At 53.7% G+C, this 19,481-nt stretch overlaps 1 protein-coding gene across 3 annotated transcripts; it reads left to right on the plus strand.

The window, feature by feature from the left end:
• The first annotated feature begins 1,908 nt into the window (after positions 1–1,908).
• SLC6A7 (solute carrier family 6 member 7) lies at positions 1,909–15,513 on the plus strand. Of its 3 annotated transcripts, none has more exons than XM_021552288.4 (14): positions 2,048–2,246; positions 7,647–7,827; positions 8,487–8,618; positions 9,190–9,424; positions 9,912–10,050; positions 10,323–10,457; positions 11,064–11,167; positions 11,710–11,834; positions 12,211–12,323; positions 12,405–12,536; positions 12,856–12,955; positions 13,311–13,411; positions 13,617–13,784; positions 14,708–15,513. In XM_021552288.4, the coding sequence occupies exons 1-14, from the start codon at positions 2,214–2,216 to the stop codon at positions 14,921–14,923; spliced, it is 1,914 nt and encodes a 637-aa protein (XP_021407963.1). In that variant the 5' UTR covers positions 2,048–2,213; the 3' UTR covers positions 14,924–15,513. The 3 variants fall into 3 exon arrangements, with proteins under 3 accessions (XP_077642801.2, XP_021407963.1, XP_085447521.1); XM_085591395.1 differs by having other exon boundaries at positions 13,617–13,791; positions 14,708–15,176; XM_077786675.2 differs by having other exon boundaries at positions 1,909–2,246; positions 12,211–12,536.
• The last annotated feature ends 3,968 nt before the right edge of the window (positions 15,514–19,481 follow it).

Genomic DNA, 19,481 nt, shown 5'->3' on the forward strand with positions numbered 1-19,481 from the left:
TGGGAAGGGAAAGGTTTACCTGGTGTCCCAGGGGTGGCTCAGAGGTGGAGTGGGAGAAGACAAAAATTGCTAGGAAATGCTTGCAAGCCCTGTGTGTGCTACCTAATGCCAGCTCCTTGGGGATCAGGGCACAGGGACAGTTGTGCACACCCCTGTCCTCTCCTGGGGCTTTTGGGGTCCCTAGATTGCACTGCTCCTTTTGTTTTTTTCTGCCTCTGGGGTGTTCTGTTCCATTAAGTGCATTTCTTGGCAGCTCCAGGGCAATGCAAGATGTAGTCCAGCCCTGCAATGCTAAGCTGAAACATCCCAGGTCCCTGAGGTGGGACATCTACTCCCTGGTGATGAGTCCCAGGCTATGAAGAGCTGCTGGTGCTACCAGAGCAGCACCAGGCAAACCAGAAGAGCGAGTTCCAGGTACAGAGCATCCTGGAAGAATTGGTATCAGCATGGACATTTCAGGGCACCATCAGTCCAGGGTGTCTCTAATGAAAAATACTGCCCTGGACACTAGAAGATGAGGCCATGAAGTCTGCCCAGGAATGCTGAATGGTTTGAGTAGGGATCAGTCTGTGCTGGTGACGTGGGGCTGGGACAGCTGTAAGAAGGTGGCACCAGGCTCTCTGATTCAGATTGCACTGGCATGAAAGGCAAACAAAGCATCCCTGCCCTGCATGGAGGCTGAGGTAGGAACAGTGCTTGATGCAGCCCCTGGCCATCAGCCTGGCTCAGGGCTCCAGCTCCAGGCTCAGCACTTCCAGCCACCGTCTGGGAGAGGGAGAAGTGGTGGGCAAGTCCAAGGCAAGTAAAACCAGCCTGAGTGAATTCCCAGAGATAGTTTTATTTTTGAGGAAGATGTGAGTGTGTGAAAAGAGATGTTTGATGGGTTATCTAGTTCTGCTCTTTCCTCTTTTCTCTGGGAAATCCAGGTAAATATTAGCTCTAAAAGACCCATTGTGCAAATGCTGAGCCACTTCATCATATATGGATTCCTGCAGAAATGTGTCTTTATGCTGAGAATACCTTTCCTTTCAGGGAAAATTTTCAGAAGTGCTTAGAGGGCTGTAGGAGTACAACTGCCATTAGATGTCCTGGATGTTTGCTTTTATATCAGGCAGGCTGGGTTCGCTCTGTTCCAGCCCTGTCGTTGCTCTCCTCATTCCCACTCACATTAAGCCTCAGTAAAGCCTGGGCAGAAGTCTGGCTCAGGTGGAGCCTGTAGGGCACTTGCAAGGAAAAGGGACACACCTGGTGTCAGAGCACTGGGCACAGTCGAGGGATGAAGTGATGGACAAATGGATATTATCATGGGAAAGAGTCCCACTGTGAGTCTGGAGGTGTCCTGGTCCCACGCTGGTCCTGCAGCATGTGGGGTTGTCCTTTCTCCCATTTCCACCATGAAAATGGGAGGAGAAGGCACAGACCAGCTCTGCCACGTCATTGGGAATGTGACTGAGTATGAGGGTGAAAAGCCAGCATCTCCCTGGACACTGGGGCTCCAGTATCCCACTCTGATTTAAACTGGGACATCTGGACCCTGGAGATGTGACCTGTGCTCCAGCACTGGGGCCATGATATGCTGGGCTCAGATGCTCAGCTTGGGCACTGCCCAAGGATTGCTCTTGCCCTTGGTGTGGTGGGATGTGTTCTACCCAAAGGGACTGGTGGCTGTGGAGCATCCCCCTCCCCTGGACTGAGTGCTGGGCTCAGGCAGCATGGGCAACAATCACTTCTCATCTGCTCAAGCTCCAGCTGTGTCCTGCCATAGGAAAGTCATCTCAGAGCCGGACAGGAAGGTGCTGTGAGGTGCTGGCATCTGCTGCCATCTCTACATGGGGTGCTCAGTGACAGAGTGACCCCACAATCAGGTCTTTGGGACACCTGGGGACACCTGATGCATTTGTGGTGCGAGTAAGGCAGCAGCCGTTCTCCCTCGCTGCCCGGGTGGGGGGCTGAGGTCCCGGAGCCCCCTTTTCCCCGCCGGGAGTGCTTTTGACAGACAGACCTCCCTCCTCCCTCCCTGCTCCGCACGCAGCCATCCTCCACTCCAGGCAAACCTTTCCTTCAGCCTCGCTCCTCTCGTCCCAGCCCTGCCCGGCAGCAGGTGCGTGCCCACCCCTCCGTGCCGGCCATCGTCCCCCGCTCCCCCTTCGCCCTCCCCGGCGCCGGAGAGAGCGAGACGAAAAGTGCCGGAGCGGGGAGCGCATAGCAACAGGATGAAGCAGGTTCGGCAGCAGCATCTCCGGAAGGTGAGAGCCGGGAGCGGGGATGCCCCAGCGATAGCAGCCGGGGCCAGGGGTACCCCGGGCTGGTGACAGCCAGGAGCGAGGGGACCCCAGGGCTGGGAGAGGAAGCGGGGATAGCCCCGGGCTGGGAGCGGGGGAGTCATGCCCCGCATCCCGTCCTCGGGAGCCTTCGTGGGCAGCCGACCGGGATCAGCGGGATATGAGGGAATGGCGTTGGAGCGCGGGGCCAAAGCGGGATCGTGGCAGCGGGATGGGGCATTTCGTGCGCGGCGCTCCGCCCGAGCGGAGGCTCCGCTGCCCCCGCCCTGCCTGCCGGCGCCGGCTGACTCAGGCTGTGTCTGGCCGGGCGCCCTGGGTGGCACGGGGGCAGAGCTGCCTCCCGCAGCCTGGCACCCCGCATCGCTGCTGCAGCAGCCCCGGGACTGCCCGGGCTCGGGGGCCCTCCCGGCGATGAGCGCAGGGGCTGGGCAGTGCCTTTCCCACCCGCAGCTCGGGTTGCCTCCTCATCCTCCTCCGTAGGGTTTAAAGGGGTGTGGGTGAAGTGGGGTCAGCTGGATGCTGAACTCTGGGTTCAGGGCAGAGCTACAAACCCTTTTTATATCCTGCTGGAAACGCTTTTTTAACCCAATTCTCAGGCTTTCCCATCCCAGGCTCCCCTCCACTGCCACTTTGCTCTTATCAGTCTGAATTCCCGTTTCCCCCACACTGAGGACCAAGTCCTTTCTGTGGGGACACAGTGGAGCAGGGTGGCAGAGACACTGTCACCCACAGCTCCATCATGGGCATGTGCTGCTGCTGAATGGGTCAGCCCTTCCTGGAGCATCCCAGGCAGTGACCCAGGGCTCGGAGCCTCTTCAGCTACACCCTGTGCCAAACCATGCCCATTGAACACAGGGCAGGTTGACTCTGTTGAATGAATGAAAACCCAGGAGAGTTTTATCCCTGCCAGGAAATTCCTCGGATATTGGGGAATGACGTACAAAATCCAGCAGTATCCTGGTGACAGCTAGCAGGCCCTGACAGCCTATTTCTCCACTGTTGTTTGGAGGCATCGTTTGGCTCTTCTCTTTCTTCCTCTTTCTTACAAATTGCTTTTCCAGATGGCTTTGTGACTGCAAGATCCATTAAAAGTGGTCTTTGCCCCTTCCAATGCCTTTCTGAGTCACTTGATGCTGGTGACCCTCTTCAGCATTTATTCAGGAATTCATTTAGTCCTGTGGTGATCAGTTGGGATGGAAAGCAGATGTCTCTGGAGTTATTTTCCCCATTCCCAGTGTTGCTCGGAGCCCTCTGTCCTTCGTTACCCAAAAATACTATTGCTGAGCTCCAGATGGAGGACCTGGTGCTCACAGCCACCTTGGGACCACCGTGTTCAATGCTGGCATGGGGCTTGCCTGGACCTGGTGGTGGCTGATGAAGAGATGTGCCCATCCCCACTGCAGCAGCCACCCAGGGCCCTAACAGCCTCCTCTTCCTCTCATTTTGATCCACTTCCCATTGGTGAGGTGGAGTTTTAAGCTCTTCTTACCAGACATATTTTAGACATATGGAAATACCTCTTGATTAGAGAAGACCTGTCTCAGGCTCTAAGGATTTCAGGCTGGTTTTTGCATAATGGTATTTCCAGAAGAGCTGAGTGCTGTTTTCATTTATTTTATTATTTCCTTTGGGTTTTTTATGATAGAAATGGACTAAATCCCACTAGAGCCAGTAGTGGGAGCCATGGTTCCTGCTGCCCCTTCCCAAACCTGTCCAGGCTGCTGAGCAGCATCTTCCTACCTGAGCCACTGCCCTCCTCTGCCTGCCACAAACTGCCTTGAAACTTCCCCAGAGGAAAAAAACAGAGGAAAAACCACAAGCATTTGTATCTGTGCATACTCCCTACGCTCTGGACATTGCTGTAATAAGTTTGCTTTAGCCTCAGCCATCTCCAACATCCTTGTGCTGGCTCTGCCATCACTTGCTCCCTCTCATGGCATCAGCTGTGACGCCGGGCTGGGGTCACCCAGGGTCAGTTCAGCCCTTCGAGGGGCTCTTCCTCACCATAGCAGTGCTTTATTTACTTCACTTTGTAAGTGATATTACATTTGAATGAATTTTTATGCCTATTTAAGATTTTTTTTTTCTCTCAGAGATTAACAAGCAATTCAAACTAATCTGAAGTGACTCACACTTTCGAGACTCACTGTGCTCAGATCCACAGGGGAGAAATCTGGTGCCGGGTGGTATTTCTCCTGCTCAAAGGCTGTGATCACACACAAAACACTGACAAAATAACCCCACAATGCCAGTCTGAATGGAGACAAAATAGGATGAAAACATACCTTTGATCTGGCTGCAGTTTCTTCTCTCAGATACAGCTGAGTTTTGGTTTAAGTAAATTGGTTTAGAGAAAATAATTAGCACAGAGGCGTTTCCTTACAGACCTGAGTTCTTATCTTGGCAGAAACTAAAGTGCTTTTTCTTCCCAGTGACCTTTGCTTTGCTGATTTCTTTGGGAGCATCTTTTGGTGAATAATGGGAAGTGATGCTGTGTTCAAAGAGGCCGTGGTTGCCAAGGGAGCTGTTAGTCCCCGTCTGTTTATAACTGCGAGACGGGAGCTCGGCTTGAAGGATGGCAACTGATGGTGGAAAGCATTAGAGCAATGCTGAAGCACTTCAGCTGCTGCTGAAAAAGAGAATTTCTGTTATGACAGAGGCTGAAAGAGAGCATTAATCCTAAAAAAAAGCTATAGAGTCAAGCTGGTGTGTGAGATTCCCAGCAGTCAGGAGAAGGGAGGTGTGCTTCCCTCTGTGATTTGGGACAAGGATGGGCTGGAAGCCTTAAATACTGTGCTTTGTAATTCATTTCAAGTCAGGTAAATAGGCCAGTTTTTCTGTGATTTCTATAGAAAGGCTGGTATTTGGGGGAATTTTTAGCATTGCAGTCAGGGAGTCACTTTATGTGTGTTTTCCAGCAGCATCCCTGACCTGTATCTCCTCAGCTTGCTCAATGGGGACATACCCATTTATCTGACATTTGAGTGGTCTCTGCTTTCTGCTCTGGGGTCCTAAATTTGAGCTGCAGAGCTCCAGATCAAGGGGGCAGTCATTATTGAGACACAAGTGACAAACTACATCCTATGGCCCTTGAAATGGTGACAGAGGTGGGGACCAGGCCATTTGGATTTTGGAAAAGACCCCATTGCTTCCTTTCATTTCCTCTTGCTGCTTCTCTGTTGATTTCTGTGCTACATCTCATGGAAAGGCATCCACATGTAATGAGATCTTGCAGCTCTACCTGTGCCTTCCTGCAGGTATTTGGGATCCAGACAGAGATGCAGGAATTAGGCAACAGGATTTAATGGTCTTCCAGCATCCCTTGCTTGCTGGTTTTCTGTTACTCAAATCTGGAAAACAAGAGCTCCCCAGCCAGTGTGATGGACAGAGAAGCATTATTTTGCAAGGGGAAGACTCAAGTGTGATGACGCCTACCTGGCAGGGATCTTTGTGAGTACAGGTTTTAGCTGCTGAAATCTTTGGGAGGGAGTTCAGAGCAGCCTGTGCATCCCCTGCAAGCACAGATAGCTGTGGGCACACGCTGTGTGTGCTGGGCTAATTAGCAGGCACAGCCATGGCCTGGAGGTGCTACTGAACCACAGAGCTGTGTTCAACAGCTGCAGGGGGGTTGCCAGGTACTGATGGTTTTATAGCACAGTATTACAGTTGGGTCATATTTGGACTTTTCAGCCTGTGTTTTTGCAACTTTTTCTTCTGGCCCTTGCCTTGTGATAGTGGCATCCAGGAGGGATGGGCTTTTCACAGAGGATTTTGATGTAAGAGTTTTGCTGGAGCTGCACATTTCAGGTTGGCTCTGGGAAGAGTGTGCCCTTGTCCTGTCCCTCGAGGTGTTTGTGCACCAGGTGGGGATGGGGAGGAGTTTGCCTCTGTGTTTGGTGCTTTTGGGCTGCAAGCAGCATGTCTGCAGTGCCAGCAGCTGGGGGTTTGGGGTGCACCCTGCACAGGGTGGGAGCTGGCAGCCCTCTCCTTCAGCATCTCCATGGGAACCAGCAGCAGGATCATCCTCCAGTCCAGTCCAGCTGGAGAGGAGGAGGAGAGGAGGTGGCTGCCCCTTCCGTGAGGCCACAAAAGGGCAGCACTCAGCTCTGATCACCAGCCAGCTCTGGCCTCCTGGGGCCTGGAGTCTGCTGCAGCTCTGAACACCAGTGCACGCTGGTACAGGAGACCCACAACTCCTTCTGGCTGATCCTCCAAACCCAGGTCCCCCTCCCTCAACCTCATCCCATGGGTTTGTTTCTACAATTGTGAACAAAGACAGGGAGATGGCTGCTTTTTTTCTTCAGAGAGCCCAAGAAGAAAAGGTTCCCAAATGGGCTCCTCCAGCCCTGGTCTTTGTACCTTGTCAGCAGGGACACCAGAATCCTCCTGTGCCTCAACAGAAAGATGATAAACTCCTGTGCCAGGTACAGCAACACATGGTGACACAGGGACAGGATCCTCATTCCACCCCTTTTTGCTGCCTGGTTTTGCTGTGGGTGTATCTGTGATGGGATCTCTTCTGGCAGCTGCTGGCTCAGGCTTTCAGCTCTGGAGTCAGTGGGAATGCTTTCCCTGTTCTCCTGAGATCAGGAAATTGGGGGAATTCAGACTGAGCACCTCACTACAAACCTGATGTAGACCCATACAAACACGGAGCTGCCCTCCTGGTGCATCACCCCAGCCCAAATGGATTGCAGGACTCACAGTTCCACTTGCAGGGCTGAGGCAGTGGGGAGGAAGGGAATGGGTTAATGCCCTGCCTGTGCTGCATTGATCCAGAGCACATTAGGAATTCTGGAAGGAGGTCTCTCATCTCTTAGCAGGAACAACTGGGAGTGTCACTAAATTCCCACAGTGCAGGCTTTTGGCAGTTGGAAAAGTTGAAAAATGCACAGAGCTGAGTGCCTGGCATGGCAGCACACATGGGGCTGGGTGTCATGCTCCCTGGCATGCCACAGTGCTTCTCCCCCTGCCCTCATGCCCATATTCTGCAGGAAGATGCAGAAAGTTTATTGTGGCCCCCTGAAAGGATGTCTTTGGAGCCTGGGTTTGAGCTGGGTCTTGGTGAACCTTCCCAGAATGAACTGGGACAATCCCACGTTTCCCAGGAGAGCTGTGCCCATGTGGGATCACATTTATCCTTTTTGTTTGCTCAGTGGCAGAGCAGGGCAGTGGCTGAGGTGGGGAACAGAGCCTGCTGGGGCAGGGTGTTCCCAAGGGACGAGTGTCCGTGCTGTGACTTGGGGTCACAAATTCACTCGCGAGTTCTTGGCATTTCTTCCCTCTCTCCCATTCTTCATTCTCTGTTTTTATTCCTTGCTCAACCCCTGTCTGCCCTCTCCCATACCCTGGTCCCTCACTCAGCCAGTGACACCAGATCTCCTGGTAAGCCCCAGCAGCCAGGATGGGGAGCTGGGCTCTGAGTGCCCAGAGGACAGAGGGAACTGGACAGGGCGGCTGGATTTCCTCCTCTCCTGCATCGGGTACTGCGTGGGCCTTGGAAACGTCTGGAGGTTCCCCTACAGGGCTTACACCAACGGAGGAGGTACTTGGGCATCCTTTGCAGTGGTCAGTCTCCCACCCACTGACCTGGGCTGGTACAGTATCCCTTCCCCTTCCTAGGGCTGGAAAGTAGCACCTGTGGGGTAAAGCCTCCTCCTGCCCTCCCCATGGTTGTTTGGTGCTTTAATCCCCTGTATCCATGTGGGGAAAGGATTTGCAAGCACATCTCTGTATTCCTGGCCTTGCACAAACCCCTGTCTCCACGCTGAACCAAACACCAGCTCTCCTGGTGTCCAGCAGCTTCTTGGTCTGGGGTCCTCCAGGACTCAGCAGGGTCAGCAAACCCTTCCCAGCTATCAAAGGAGAGAGTGAACTTTTTGCAATGCAAGAGCCCTGGGTGATAGTGCAAAATGCTGGTTCTACTCCTCCCAGAGCAATAATAACCGGAGAATTTCATGGTGTTTGTGAAAGATTCAAAGAGAAAGGAGAGGTGGAAGCAGTGGGGAAGCACAGCACCAGGTGATTCACAGCCCCTTTCTCCTACACTAACAGGGAGCTCTTGCTCCTCCCCACCTTCCTGATTTTTATGTAGATCCCTCAGAGCCAAAAATATTGAATGTGCTTTATTCTCAGTTAGGGTTTAGGTGTTTGTTCTGTATTACTTTCAAGATTTTTTTTTTTTTTTTTTTTTTCTTCTTGCAGGAGCTTTCTTGGTTCCTTACTTCATCATGCTGGCCATCTGTGGGATTCCCATCTTCTTCATGGAGCTGTCACTTGGCCAGTTCTCCAGCCTAGGGCCACTTGCTGTGTGGAAGATCAGCCCTCTCTTTAAAGGTGCGTGAGCGAAGTCCAGAGCCTCTGAGGGACCTCTGCAAGAGCTCTTTGATGAGGACATGGACCAGCAGCAACATCCCATGGTCCTCAAAACTCTTGTTAGAATCAAAAGAACCTGGGGGAAGGTGTGGCAGGCTGGAATTTTGAGATAGCTGTTATAGTAGCTGCAGGGTATGCATGAGATTGGTCAGTCTTTGAGGGCTCTGGATGACATGGCCAGCTCTAGAAATGGTATGAAGATTATTAAATCAGCTATTGTACAAAATAGAGCATGAAAACTAAGCAATACCTGTTAAAAACAAAGGTAAGAATAAAGCATTTGAAATAAAAATTCAGATCAAATGCTTTTATTCTCAACATTAAGCTGGTGTAAAGCTTTTTGCATGAGGCAATAGGTCATCAATGCAGAGAAGGCATGTCCAGGTGTTATAATGGCAATAAGTGGCTCCCCCAGCAGGTGAACCTTGGACTGGTTGATCATTTGGCTGCTGAGGTGCAGTGTCTGACCCTGCTTTTGGATGTGCTTTGCTCTGCTCCAGCTCACTCCTTCTTTACCCTCTCCTTCCTTCAGGCGTTGGCATGGGCACGATCCTCATCGTCTCCTTGGTGGCCATTTACTACAATATGATCATTGCTTACGTTCTCTTCTACCTCTTTGCATCCCTCACAAGCGACTTGCCCTGGCAGCACTGTGGCAACTGGTGGAACACTGACCTGTGCCTGGACCACCACGTCATCAAGGCGGGGAACAGCACCCTCCCCGTCAACATCAGCAACACCGTCAGCCCCAGCGAGGAGTACTGGAGGTAACGAGGGCAGCCCGAGCCAGGCCTGGGGACATGGTTGGTATCCAGTCAGGGAGAGGATGGGATGGGATGGGGGTGAGGATCTGCACGTCTCACAGCACAGATGCTGCAGGTCTCACTCACGGGTGGTGGTGTGGGTGCAGCAATGGGCTCGTGTGCTCAGCTCTGGCTGACAGCTCAGTTTAGCCACTGGGATGTGGGAGGTGTCCATGTTCTAGCACTGCTTTGTTGGCCTGGAGATATGCTAGACTAAAATGCATCCCACGTCTGGAATGGCTGGCAATTTGCTCTCGAGATGCCAGGCATCCCTTCTGGGCTCTTTAATATGTGGTGGAGAAATCTCTCCAAGTGTTCCTGTTTGCTTGGCAAGGAGCTGCCAGTGCCTGTGATTGTTGACAAGGTCATTTTGCAGCAGAGGCATTTCTAGGGTCAGAGGGCTCTGGAAGAAGGCAGCCCATGCTCACTAGCAGCTCTCCTTCCTCCCTAGCCGGTATGTCCTGCACATCCAAGGCAGCTCGGGGATTGGGGATCCTGGGAGGATTCGCTGGAACTTGTGTCTGTGCCTGCTCCTCTCTTGGACTATTGTTTATCTGTGCATCCTTAAGGGAGTCAAATCCTCTGGCAAGGTAAGGGCTGGCTGCTCTCCTCTGGGGAGGCTACAGTGATGCTCACCAGTGTGTGCAGCTCTGCACCTCTGGGAAAGTGAGACCCACAAACAGCATCAGCTGGGTATAAGGTATTTTGGGGATGCCTTGCACACCCAGAAACCAGCAGGGCTGGCACACTGGCCCTGCTGCAGCCTAGGATGATGTGTCCCACCCTAGGGACAGGGCGTGGGGGCAGCACTCATGCCATGCTCTCATTCCCAGCTCTCCCAGCTGGCTCTGCTCTCCCACAGGTTGTGTACTTCACTGCCACCTTCCCATACCTCATCCTGGTGATGCTGCTCATTCGTGGTGTGACCCTGGAGGGGGCCTGGAAGGGGATCCAGTTTTACCTCACACCCCAGTTTGATCACTTGCTGTCTTCCAAGGTGAGTAGGATGCTGTGCAATTTGTTCAAGACAAAAAAATGAAACTTCTCCTGCTACCTCCTGAATGCCACAGAAGCAGTTCCCTTACTCAGGTGTCTTTTCTGGCCACACTCTAACCTAAAGCTCTCTTGGTTGCTCCTAGACCAAAAATCTTTATCCCATACCTTGTTTGGGCCACTATTCCCATGTATCACCACCCTATGCATGTGTTTATGGCTCTGCACGGATGGGATGGTACTAAAATTCCACTGAGTACCAGAACCATGGGCATGATCATCCCCAAACCTGTGATGGGCTGATGGGTGCCCGTGGTGGATTTGACGTTTGTTGTTCTCAAGAAATCCCAGCATGTGGAGTGGGGGTCATCAAGAGACCACCCAGTTTTACAAGGGCATTTAATGCCACACTGGGCTGGCCCTAAAGCATTCTTATTAGCCCTTCCAGTAGCCGGCTGATCCACTAGTGGTGGTGAGTGTTAACAAGGAAAGACAAATATCCCATAATCTGTGCATGCTTGGAGCACTGGAGAAGCAGATTTCTAATGTCATCTTCCTCATGTGGAGGATTCCAAACCCCTGCTCTCCTCAGAACTGCTTCTTTCGCCAGGTGTGGATCGAGGCAGCTCTGCAGATTTTCTACTCCCTTGGGGTGGGCTTTGGGGGCCTCCTCACCTTCGCCTCATACAACACCTTCCATCAGAATATCTACAGGTGAGAGTCAGCTGCTGTCTTGTAAAAATTATGGGCTGTGGGGAGCCGTGAAAACCTGAGCTGGTGGGTTCAAAGCCAGCAGAAGCACGTGGTGCAGCACAGTCACCTCGCTCTGCTCCTTGCACTGGGGGAATACCTGGCACTATGTGCAGGCTTGACAGCAGAGGGATTCTCCTAAGCACCAAGGTAGAGCACTCAGCTCAGATATTTTGGGCTGTAGGTGCTGGAAGCTGAGGACATTTGAGGCTGGAGTTGTGCCTGTGTGCCCTGTCCCCAGCATCCAATGCAGTTCACTGAAAGAGATGAGTGTGACATTTGGTCCAATCCCATCCACAGGGGACAGAAAGCTTTGGAGGAACCACACAGTATTATCCATTAAATATATGCTCCTTTTGACCCTGGAAAGCACTTACCATGAGAGGCCCTGAAGGACAGGCACTGGGTCACCTTACTGTGGCATCTGGGGCTGGCAGTGCCACCCTGCACTTGTGTGGGGTGGGAAGGAATGGCCAAGTTCAGAGCATCTTCTTCCTTCTCTGTAGGGACACCTTCATAGTGACCCTGGGCAATGCCATCACCAGCATCCTGGCAGGGTTTGCCATCTTCTCCGTTTTGGGATACATGTCCCAGGAGCTTGGGGTCCCTGTTAACCAGGTGGCAAAAGCAGGTGAGACCAAATGAAGATGTTTTCCCCTTCCCCCTCTGGCTGGGTGTGCTGAGGAGCATCCCTTCCAGGATGGACGGTGCCTGAGGGTATCAGCATGAGGGAGGAAGGTGGATGCTCAGCTGGCCAGGGGAGGGAAGGGGGCAGATAAGTTCCCATGGTGTAAATATTGAGTAACAAGTGCTGTCTAATGAAGGAGCTCCTGAGCAAGGAGCAGGCTGTTTCTCCAACCTCTGCCATAGGACCCTTACTGCCCATCTTGCCAGAATCCTGGCAAATCTCTGCCATGGTGCTGCTCTGCTGAGCTCTCCTCTCCTCCATCCCCCCACGCCCAGCTCTGTCACCACCTTTTCACCCTGCTGTCCTTTGCCTCCCCTAGGTCCTGGTCTGGCTTTTGTGGTGTACCCCCAGGCCATGACAATGCTCCCCCTTTCTCCATTCTGGTCTTTCCTGTTCTTCTTCATGCTGTTAACCTTGGGCCTGGACAGCCAGGTAAGGACAGAGCCCACGGAGACAGCCGTGGACTCCAGGCAGCCTGAGGGCTCAGGGGAGCCTCTCTTCCTGTGCCTGCAGTTTGCATTTATGGAGACCATCGTTACGGCAGTGACAGATGAATTCCCCTACTACCTGCGGCCAAAGAAAGCTTCCTTCTCAGCTGTCATCTGCATCGCCCTCTTCCTCATGGGGCTCATCCTCACGACAGAGGTATGGCTGTGGGGATGGACCCATTGTGGCGACCAACTAGGGACTCATTTTAGGGAGAACTTAGGTCAGGGGCCAAGTTTTCATTTTCATATCAGATAACCAGTGAAAGAGAGACAAGCCTGGGCTTCCAGAAGGTGTGAGGGCCATGGGGAGTGACAGCACCATTCCCATCCCTACACCACCCCCATGAAGAGACTGATGTCTCTTGAGGCTGGTGACTGCTGTCCTCCCCAGGGTCCCCAAAAGTCAGAGGACATGGGTGGAGGTTTATTGGGATGATGGTCCAGGAGATGCTGGCCTGTGTGCTTTGTGTCCACAGGGTGGGATGTACTGGCTGGTCCTACTGGATGACTACAGTGCTGGCTTTGGTCTCATGGTGGTGGTGATCACTACCTGCCTTGTGGTGACACGTGTCTATGGTAAGGCTGCCTGTCCCCACAGGGGCACAGGGAAGGAGGTGCTGTCTGTATGAAGAGAGGAATTTAGAGGCAGCAGTAGGGGAAACCAGCAGCCTCACAGTGGAGCATGAGACTCTGCTCCCATCACCTGTTTCTTCTTGACTGTCATTGATTCACCTCTCCAAAGATACACGTGGTGCTGAGCCTGGTCCTTCAGGCAGCACCAGCTGGGCCCCCCCTGCACCTCCCAGATGGGTCAGGGGAGATGGCAGTGGAGGATACAAACCACTGCTTGTGATCAGTGCAGGGCAGCCTGGTACAGGCACAAGGCTCTGGCAGGGGGGTCAAAGCTTCTGAGTGCCTCTCCCTCCTGCAGGCATGAAGAGGTTCTGCCGAGATATCCACATGATGCTGGGATTCAAACCAGGCCCCTACTTCAGAGCTTGCTGGATGGTCCTATCCCCGGCCACCATGATGGTAAAGTGCTCAGCTTGAGCTGCTGGGTGGTGCTGGAAAACCATGGTGCTGCCAGTATCCCTGGGTGACCTCCCAGTGTGATAAGTTACTCTGCTGGCACCTCCTGCCCCAGAGACCATCCTTCTTCTGGGAGGTGTCCATCATCTCCAGGCCTTTTTTAAGCATGAGCCCTCTGGGATGATCTCACTTTCTTCCCATCCCACAGGCTCTGCTGGTGTATAACATTGTCAAGTACCAGCCTTCTGAGTATGGCAACTACCGCTTCCCCACCTGGGCAGAGGTCCTGGGCATCCTCATGGGAGTCCTCTCCTGCCTGATGATTCCCATGGGCATGGTGGTGGCTGTGCTCCAAGAAGAAGGGACGCTGTGGGAGGTAGGAGGTACTGGGGCCTGACACTGCTAGGGAGCATCCCAGAAATATGCAGCAGGGAGCACAAGCCCCTGCCAAGTCAGTATCTTCTGGGAGTTTCTGTATCCTCTCTCCTGGAGCTGTGTGTCCCATGGGGTGTGAGAGATGGCACATCCCAAAGCATTTCCAGCAGTGCTGCTTCCCTTTATGCCAGGCAGGTACTGAGTAAACAGCTGCCCAAGGGGCAGCCCAGTGTGCATTCCCACTCCAAAACAAGCCTGCTGTGCCCTGTGAGGAAACACATTGTCCCCAGTGTGGGGTGGCCACGGGCACCTGGGACTTTGCACCCAATTGGCACAGACAGAGCAAGGCAGGCAGCTGACAGACTGTGCAGGCAGCCCAGATGGGATCCCTGCCCTGAAAGGCTTCTCCCAAGAGCAGGTTACAGAGCTGCTGGCTGCTCACAGCTTTCCCAGACCTTCACTGCTCTTGCCAGGCTGTTAAAAGCAGAGGAGCAGAGCTTGATGCCCTCCCTAGGCAGCAATTCCCTGCTGGAGGACTTGCTGGCTGTAACCTGGCTTGACACAGCCATGGGCACTGTGACATGGCCAGGAGCCACCTTGGCCAAGGCTAACCCCTTGTCTGAGTGGCTCTAACCCCACAGCACAGGGCTGTAGCCCCCCAATAGCCCCTCACTCCTGCAAGCCCTCGCCACCAGCACCCACAGCTCATGACACCTCCCCACCCACAGCAAGACACTTAGACAGAACCACCTTCCTCAGAAGGTCTCAGGACGAGCTTTTGACCCCATCCCATCCTCACTGAGGGTTCTTTCAGTCCCTGGGGGCCAGCAGGGCTCTGGGAGCGGTGGGTGAGCTGTGGGGTGGGGTGCTCCTGGGGAGTGAGGCTGCGGGGTGCCTGTGCTCCCTCTGCCTGTCCCCCCACAGCGAGTGCAGCAAGCCAGCCGGCCGGCCATGGACTGGGGCCCATCCCTGGAGGAGAACCGCACCGGCATGTACGTGGCGAGCCTGGCTGGCAGCCAGTCCCCCAAACCCCTGATGGTCCACATGCGGAAATACGGGGGCATCACCAGCTACGAGAACACGGCCATCGAGGTGGACCGGGAGATGGAGGAGGAGGACGAGGAGGAGTCCATGATATGAGGGGACCCAGCGTCCCAGAGGCTGGGTGGGAGCTCGCCTCCCATTTTGCACAGGTTGCACTGCAGCACTTCAGGACAGCTTGGTGGGTCTTTCAAGGAGTAGTCAGGAGCTGCTGACCCTGCCAGGTTCCCATCACCACCCTGGCCCTGCCAGGACAGAGCTGCTGCCTGTCCTGGTGCCCCCGATGTGTTTCTGTTCAGTGTGACAAACTGTGTGATGAGTCCATGTGTTTGTGTGACAGTGTCTGGTTGAAGTGTCACAGCTGCCCCCCTCCCACCCACAGCCCCAGCCCTGCTGTCCCCTCTCAGGATTGTCCAGGGTGGAGGGATGTCCAGGCTGCAGGAGGTGGGGAGGAGGAGAAGGAGCTCCTGTGTGTTGTTCTGTTCTGTGTTTGTCTGTATGTGACTCCAATAACCCATAAACACGTGTGAAAGAATCTGTAACAGCCTTCATGCCCAGAGGACAACTTGTGCCAGAGTGCTCTGATCCCACAGAGGTATTCCAGCAAAACCAGCACAAATCAGTGTCCTCCTCAAGCAATTTGACCTAATAAATGAGCAGTAATAAATGAGTAGAAGAATAAAAGAAAAGGCTTTATAAACAAACCAGGCTGTAGATCCCCCAAGGACCTTAGTGGGTCAGGGTGGCTCTTCCCTGCGATGTCTGGCAGGGTTGGAGTGATTTGAAAGGACAGAAGAGATGGTGTAACCTGTCCCTCATGTGTGCAGGAGGTCAGGGACAGGTTTCAGTTGGACCAGTGTCCAAAGAGGACCTGTGTCTATTGCCAAGGGAGATCCAAGGTGTGGCCCCAGCCCTGAGTGCTGCTTTTCCCAGGGAAAGCAGAAGGGCTGGGTTTCGGTGTCCATGTGTGATTTGGGGTAGATTAGTCCATGTCCCACCTCCTGCTGGCACTTCTGGCCTGAGGGTCTTGGTGACCTCCTCGATGAGGCTGTTTGGACCTGATGCTGCCAGTCCCCATCATCCCTGTGCCACATGTGCCTTCTGCCATGTGCCATCAGCTCTCCCATAGCTGCGTGACACAGCCCCTGCCTGGGTTATTTGGGGGGGGTCTTCAGCATGGAAGAAAGGCATATCTAGAGGAGCTTCCCATGCACATCTAGTGGGGCACAGCTCCTCCTGATATTATTCTGCAAATCTTTATCCTGGTAAAAGACAAAACCATAGGGCAAAGCAAAATTAGGGTCTGTGTCTGGATTATGGATGTGCTCCTGGTGCACTGGGTCCAGCACTGTGGCCTGAGCCTCCAGGGTGAATTCTGTCAGGAGGCTGCAGTCTTCACCCTATAGCATGAGAGATTTAATTATTGCCTTTGCCCCTCTGCAAGGATCAGCTCCTACACTTTGTCCTCCTGCCTGCTCACCTCCTCTTGTCCAGGGATGCTGAGCTCATTTCCAGATGGCTGTGCCTTTCCTTTCTCCTGCAGGACCACTGATGAATGTCCCCATCCTCCTCCCCATGCCCCACCATGGCTGCAGCCCATGGGGGCAATGGGGGTCCCCCAGCTCCAGCCACTCTGGGTGTGTGGCTCTGGCAGCAAAACTGAAGCACCTTCGACTGCTGGCCCCAGGTTAATCATTAGAGCCTGGCCATAAAAGCCTGGCTGATGGAAAGCTCAGGCCATGGCGGCTGGGGAGCGGGGAGGGCCTGCCATAAACATTTATGGCCCCAATGAATCCCTTGCTCTAACCTTGACACTATTTACTGAGCAGGAGGCCTCTGGAGGTCACGGTGCTGCCCAGCCATTGCTGTGGGTGCTGGCCAGGGAGCCCGGGCTGGGCTGGCCCCTGGGGGGCACACACAGGGGTCTGTGTGGGGTGATGGACTCCGGGGTTTGTACTGCCAGCCACAAAGTACCAGAAGCAGCAGGAGGACCTGATGCCTTCCCACAGCATGAGGCTGCTCTGGGTTGACCAAGATGGTCCAGTCTCTGCACGTTTCTCAGGTTTTCCTACTTTCATGGGATCCTACCATATTCCCCAAATCCCCACTGTGATCCTGGGATCCTCAGGGCTCTCTTTTGGTAGCTGCCATCAACCAGCAAGTGATGGGAGGGATAGAGCTGCAGCTGTGCCAGGGGTGTGGTTGGGAGGCAAAGTTGGCACTGAGGGAGGACACCAAGGGCAAAAGGCAGTGGGGCAGTGGCACATCCAGAGGACACGTGTCCTGTGCCACGCATGGCTGCCCAGGGCTGGGGGGGACACTCCAGTGCTGACACCTGCCAGGGCCGGGACAGATGGCAGAGACAAGGGGGCAAGGGGGCACCCCAGGGCCTGGCGTGGAGCAGGAGCAGAGAATGTGGCAGCCTGACTCCAGTCCCCTTGAGGTACCAGCCCACCTGCATGAGCAAAGCCCAGCAGGTGCCCCTGGGAGCCCCCCAGACACTCTCTGCACTTAGCTGGAGGTCCTGTGCCCATCAGCTTCCTCTAAACTTCCCCAAACTGCCCAGTGGGCACCCCCACCCCCCATCTAGCTTAAACACCTGCTGGGGGATCCCAGACACCTGCAGCACCCAAAGCCCTGCCCCTGGGAAAAGGGCTGGATGGCAATGAGCTGGGTCTGGGCGTGACACTGAGCTCTCTGAAACCACAGAGATGCTGAAGATGAGGGGTGGGCAGCGTCCGGAGTACCAGCACCCTGCAGGCAGCAGGATACCTGCAGCCCCTGCCCAAGGCCTGGTCTCAGCCTTGATGCTTTCGAGGACAGGAGTGCGGTGATGGAGGGACAAGGGGGTGGCAGACGGTCTGAGTCACTGCAGTGACGGAGAATCATCCGTTTCCATGCTCAGAAGTTGGTAGCTATTTATTGCACTTGAACACCAAGAATAAAACTGACACTCGCCCTCCCTCCCACACCCACCCCGCTCCCCGTCCCCCCCCACCGCCCTCCCCAAACAGAGCATCCGATTTGAGCAGTGATCATTCTGTTCACAGCCGCAGGTTCAAAAAAGACAAAGGAAAAGGAAACAAAATCAGTCCTCCCCTACCCACCCCCCCACCCCCCCAAGTTCCCACTGAATCCAACACGGTCACACTGCTCAACAGTTCGAGTGCACTTACAAAAAGAGAAGAGAAAGGCTTCAGCTGCAACCGTACGGACGAACAGACACGAGGGGACAGGCAGCGACCCCTCCCTGGGGCTTGATTATTTTGTTACGTGACAAAGCTTGGTATACTCTTAATTATAATATATTTTTTGCAATCATCTTAAATAAATATTTCCATAGAGATTTCCTGTAAGTATATATATTTTTTATATATATATATAATATATAAGAGAGAGAGATAGATCTCAATTTCTTTCTTTAAACCACTGTTAACATATTTTCCCTGCTTGTCCAAAAAATGTTACAAAAGCCCTAAAATTGTGCAACAATTAGAAAAAAGGGACAACAATCCAAAGAAGGAAGGAGCCACTCGATACAGTCCCCTCCACTGCTCCCTCTCTCCCACTCCCTGTTGATGACCTGCAGGAGGGAAGGAGATTCAGATGAATCTGGTGGCAGAGTGGCCACCAGCCCCTGCTCTGGTGTCCCCACAGCCTGCTCACATCTGGGTTTCCCTGTCTGATACGGACAGGACCTGCACCTTGGGACATGGGCAAGGGTAAGGTCTCTGCTGGCTGGAGGATCTGTGCAGCATCAGGAGCGTGGGGTACACCATAACCCATCCTGTGGTGGGCAAGAAGGGTCAGTCTGTCTCCTAAGGTGATCAGAGGATGTGATCTCCTGCTGGCAGACACCTCTTGGTCCATGGGGCTGTGTGGCTGCCCCCTCACACACGGCACTGCAATCCCACCACGGGCTGCAGAGCCCACCAGGAGCTCCAGGTGGGAGGAAATGACTGCTGCCTGCTTCAGCTTCTGGAGATCCATGGGGGCAGCCATGGGAGGAGAGGCAGGTTTGGGGTCAGACAAGGATTTGGTGCCTGGCAGAAGGGGCATTTCATGTGGGTTTGAGGGGAAAAGACAACTCTCCCAGCAGTGTCTGGCTGGGGTGAGAAGGAGGGCGCCGGCTCCTCCAGCAAAGAGCTGAGGCCTCTTTGTCTTCCAGAGGGGATGCATCAGCAAGATGTGAGAAATTATGATGTTGCCAAAGGACCTTGGCAGCCAGGAAGGGAAAACAGGCAGCTCCGAAACCCACCTGTGGAGCTGGGAGCTCGACACCACTACAGCAAGTGCTTCCAGTTAAACATCCCCTGTGGTCTGGGAGAGGTGGAAGAGAGGATGAGTTTGGAGGACTTCTGAGTTTGGTTTGACCCAGGCACCAGGAGATCAGAGGAGAGGGGTTCTGTCTGTGCCAGGAAGTTAAATGTGCCATAGCCTGATCTCCAGACTTGAGGCCGATGGGACAGGAGGTCCATGGTGGTAAACTCTATCCCTGCCCATGTTGCTTATTAGGAATATCCCTGGACATTTTCATTCCCAGATCCATGGTGAGATTGTTGGGGCAATGCCCATTTACATGTGTCAGGGACAGTGTCAACAGCTTAAAAGTAGAGCAGCATCCCTGACTCTTCCAGCCAAAGAAGGACGGTGGAAA

This window comes from Lonchura striata, chromosome 13 (assembly GCF_050655825.1).
Source record: "Lonchura striata isolate lonStrDom1 chromosome 13, ASM5065582v1, whole genome shotgun sequence".
Lineage (NCBI taxonomy): Eukaryota > Metazoa > Chordata > Aves > Passeriformes > Estrildidae > Lonchura > Lonchura striata.

Excerpts from the sequence above, each read along its gene's own strand:
- SLC6A7 (XM_085591395.1), top strand. The coding sequence starts at position 2,214 with ATGAAGCAGGTTCGGCAGCAGCATCTCCGGAAG. Across the intron at positions 10,051-10,322 it reads GAGTCAAATCCTCTGGCAAG|GTTGTGTACTTCACTGCCAC; the intron begins GTAAGGGCTGGC and ends GCTCTCCCACAG. Across the intron at positions 10,458-11,063 it reads ATCACTTGCTGTCTTCCAAG|GTGTGGATCGAGGCAGCTCT; the intron begins GTGAGTAGGATG and ends TTCTTTCGCCAG.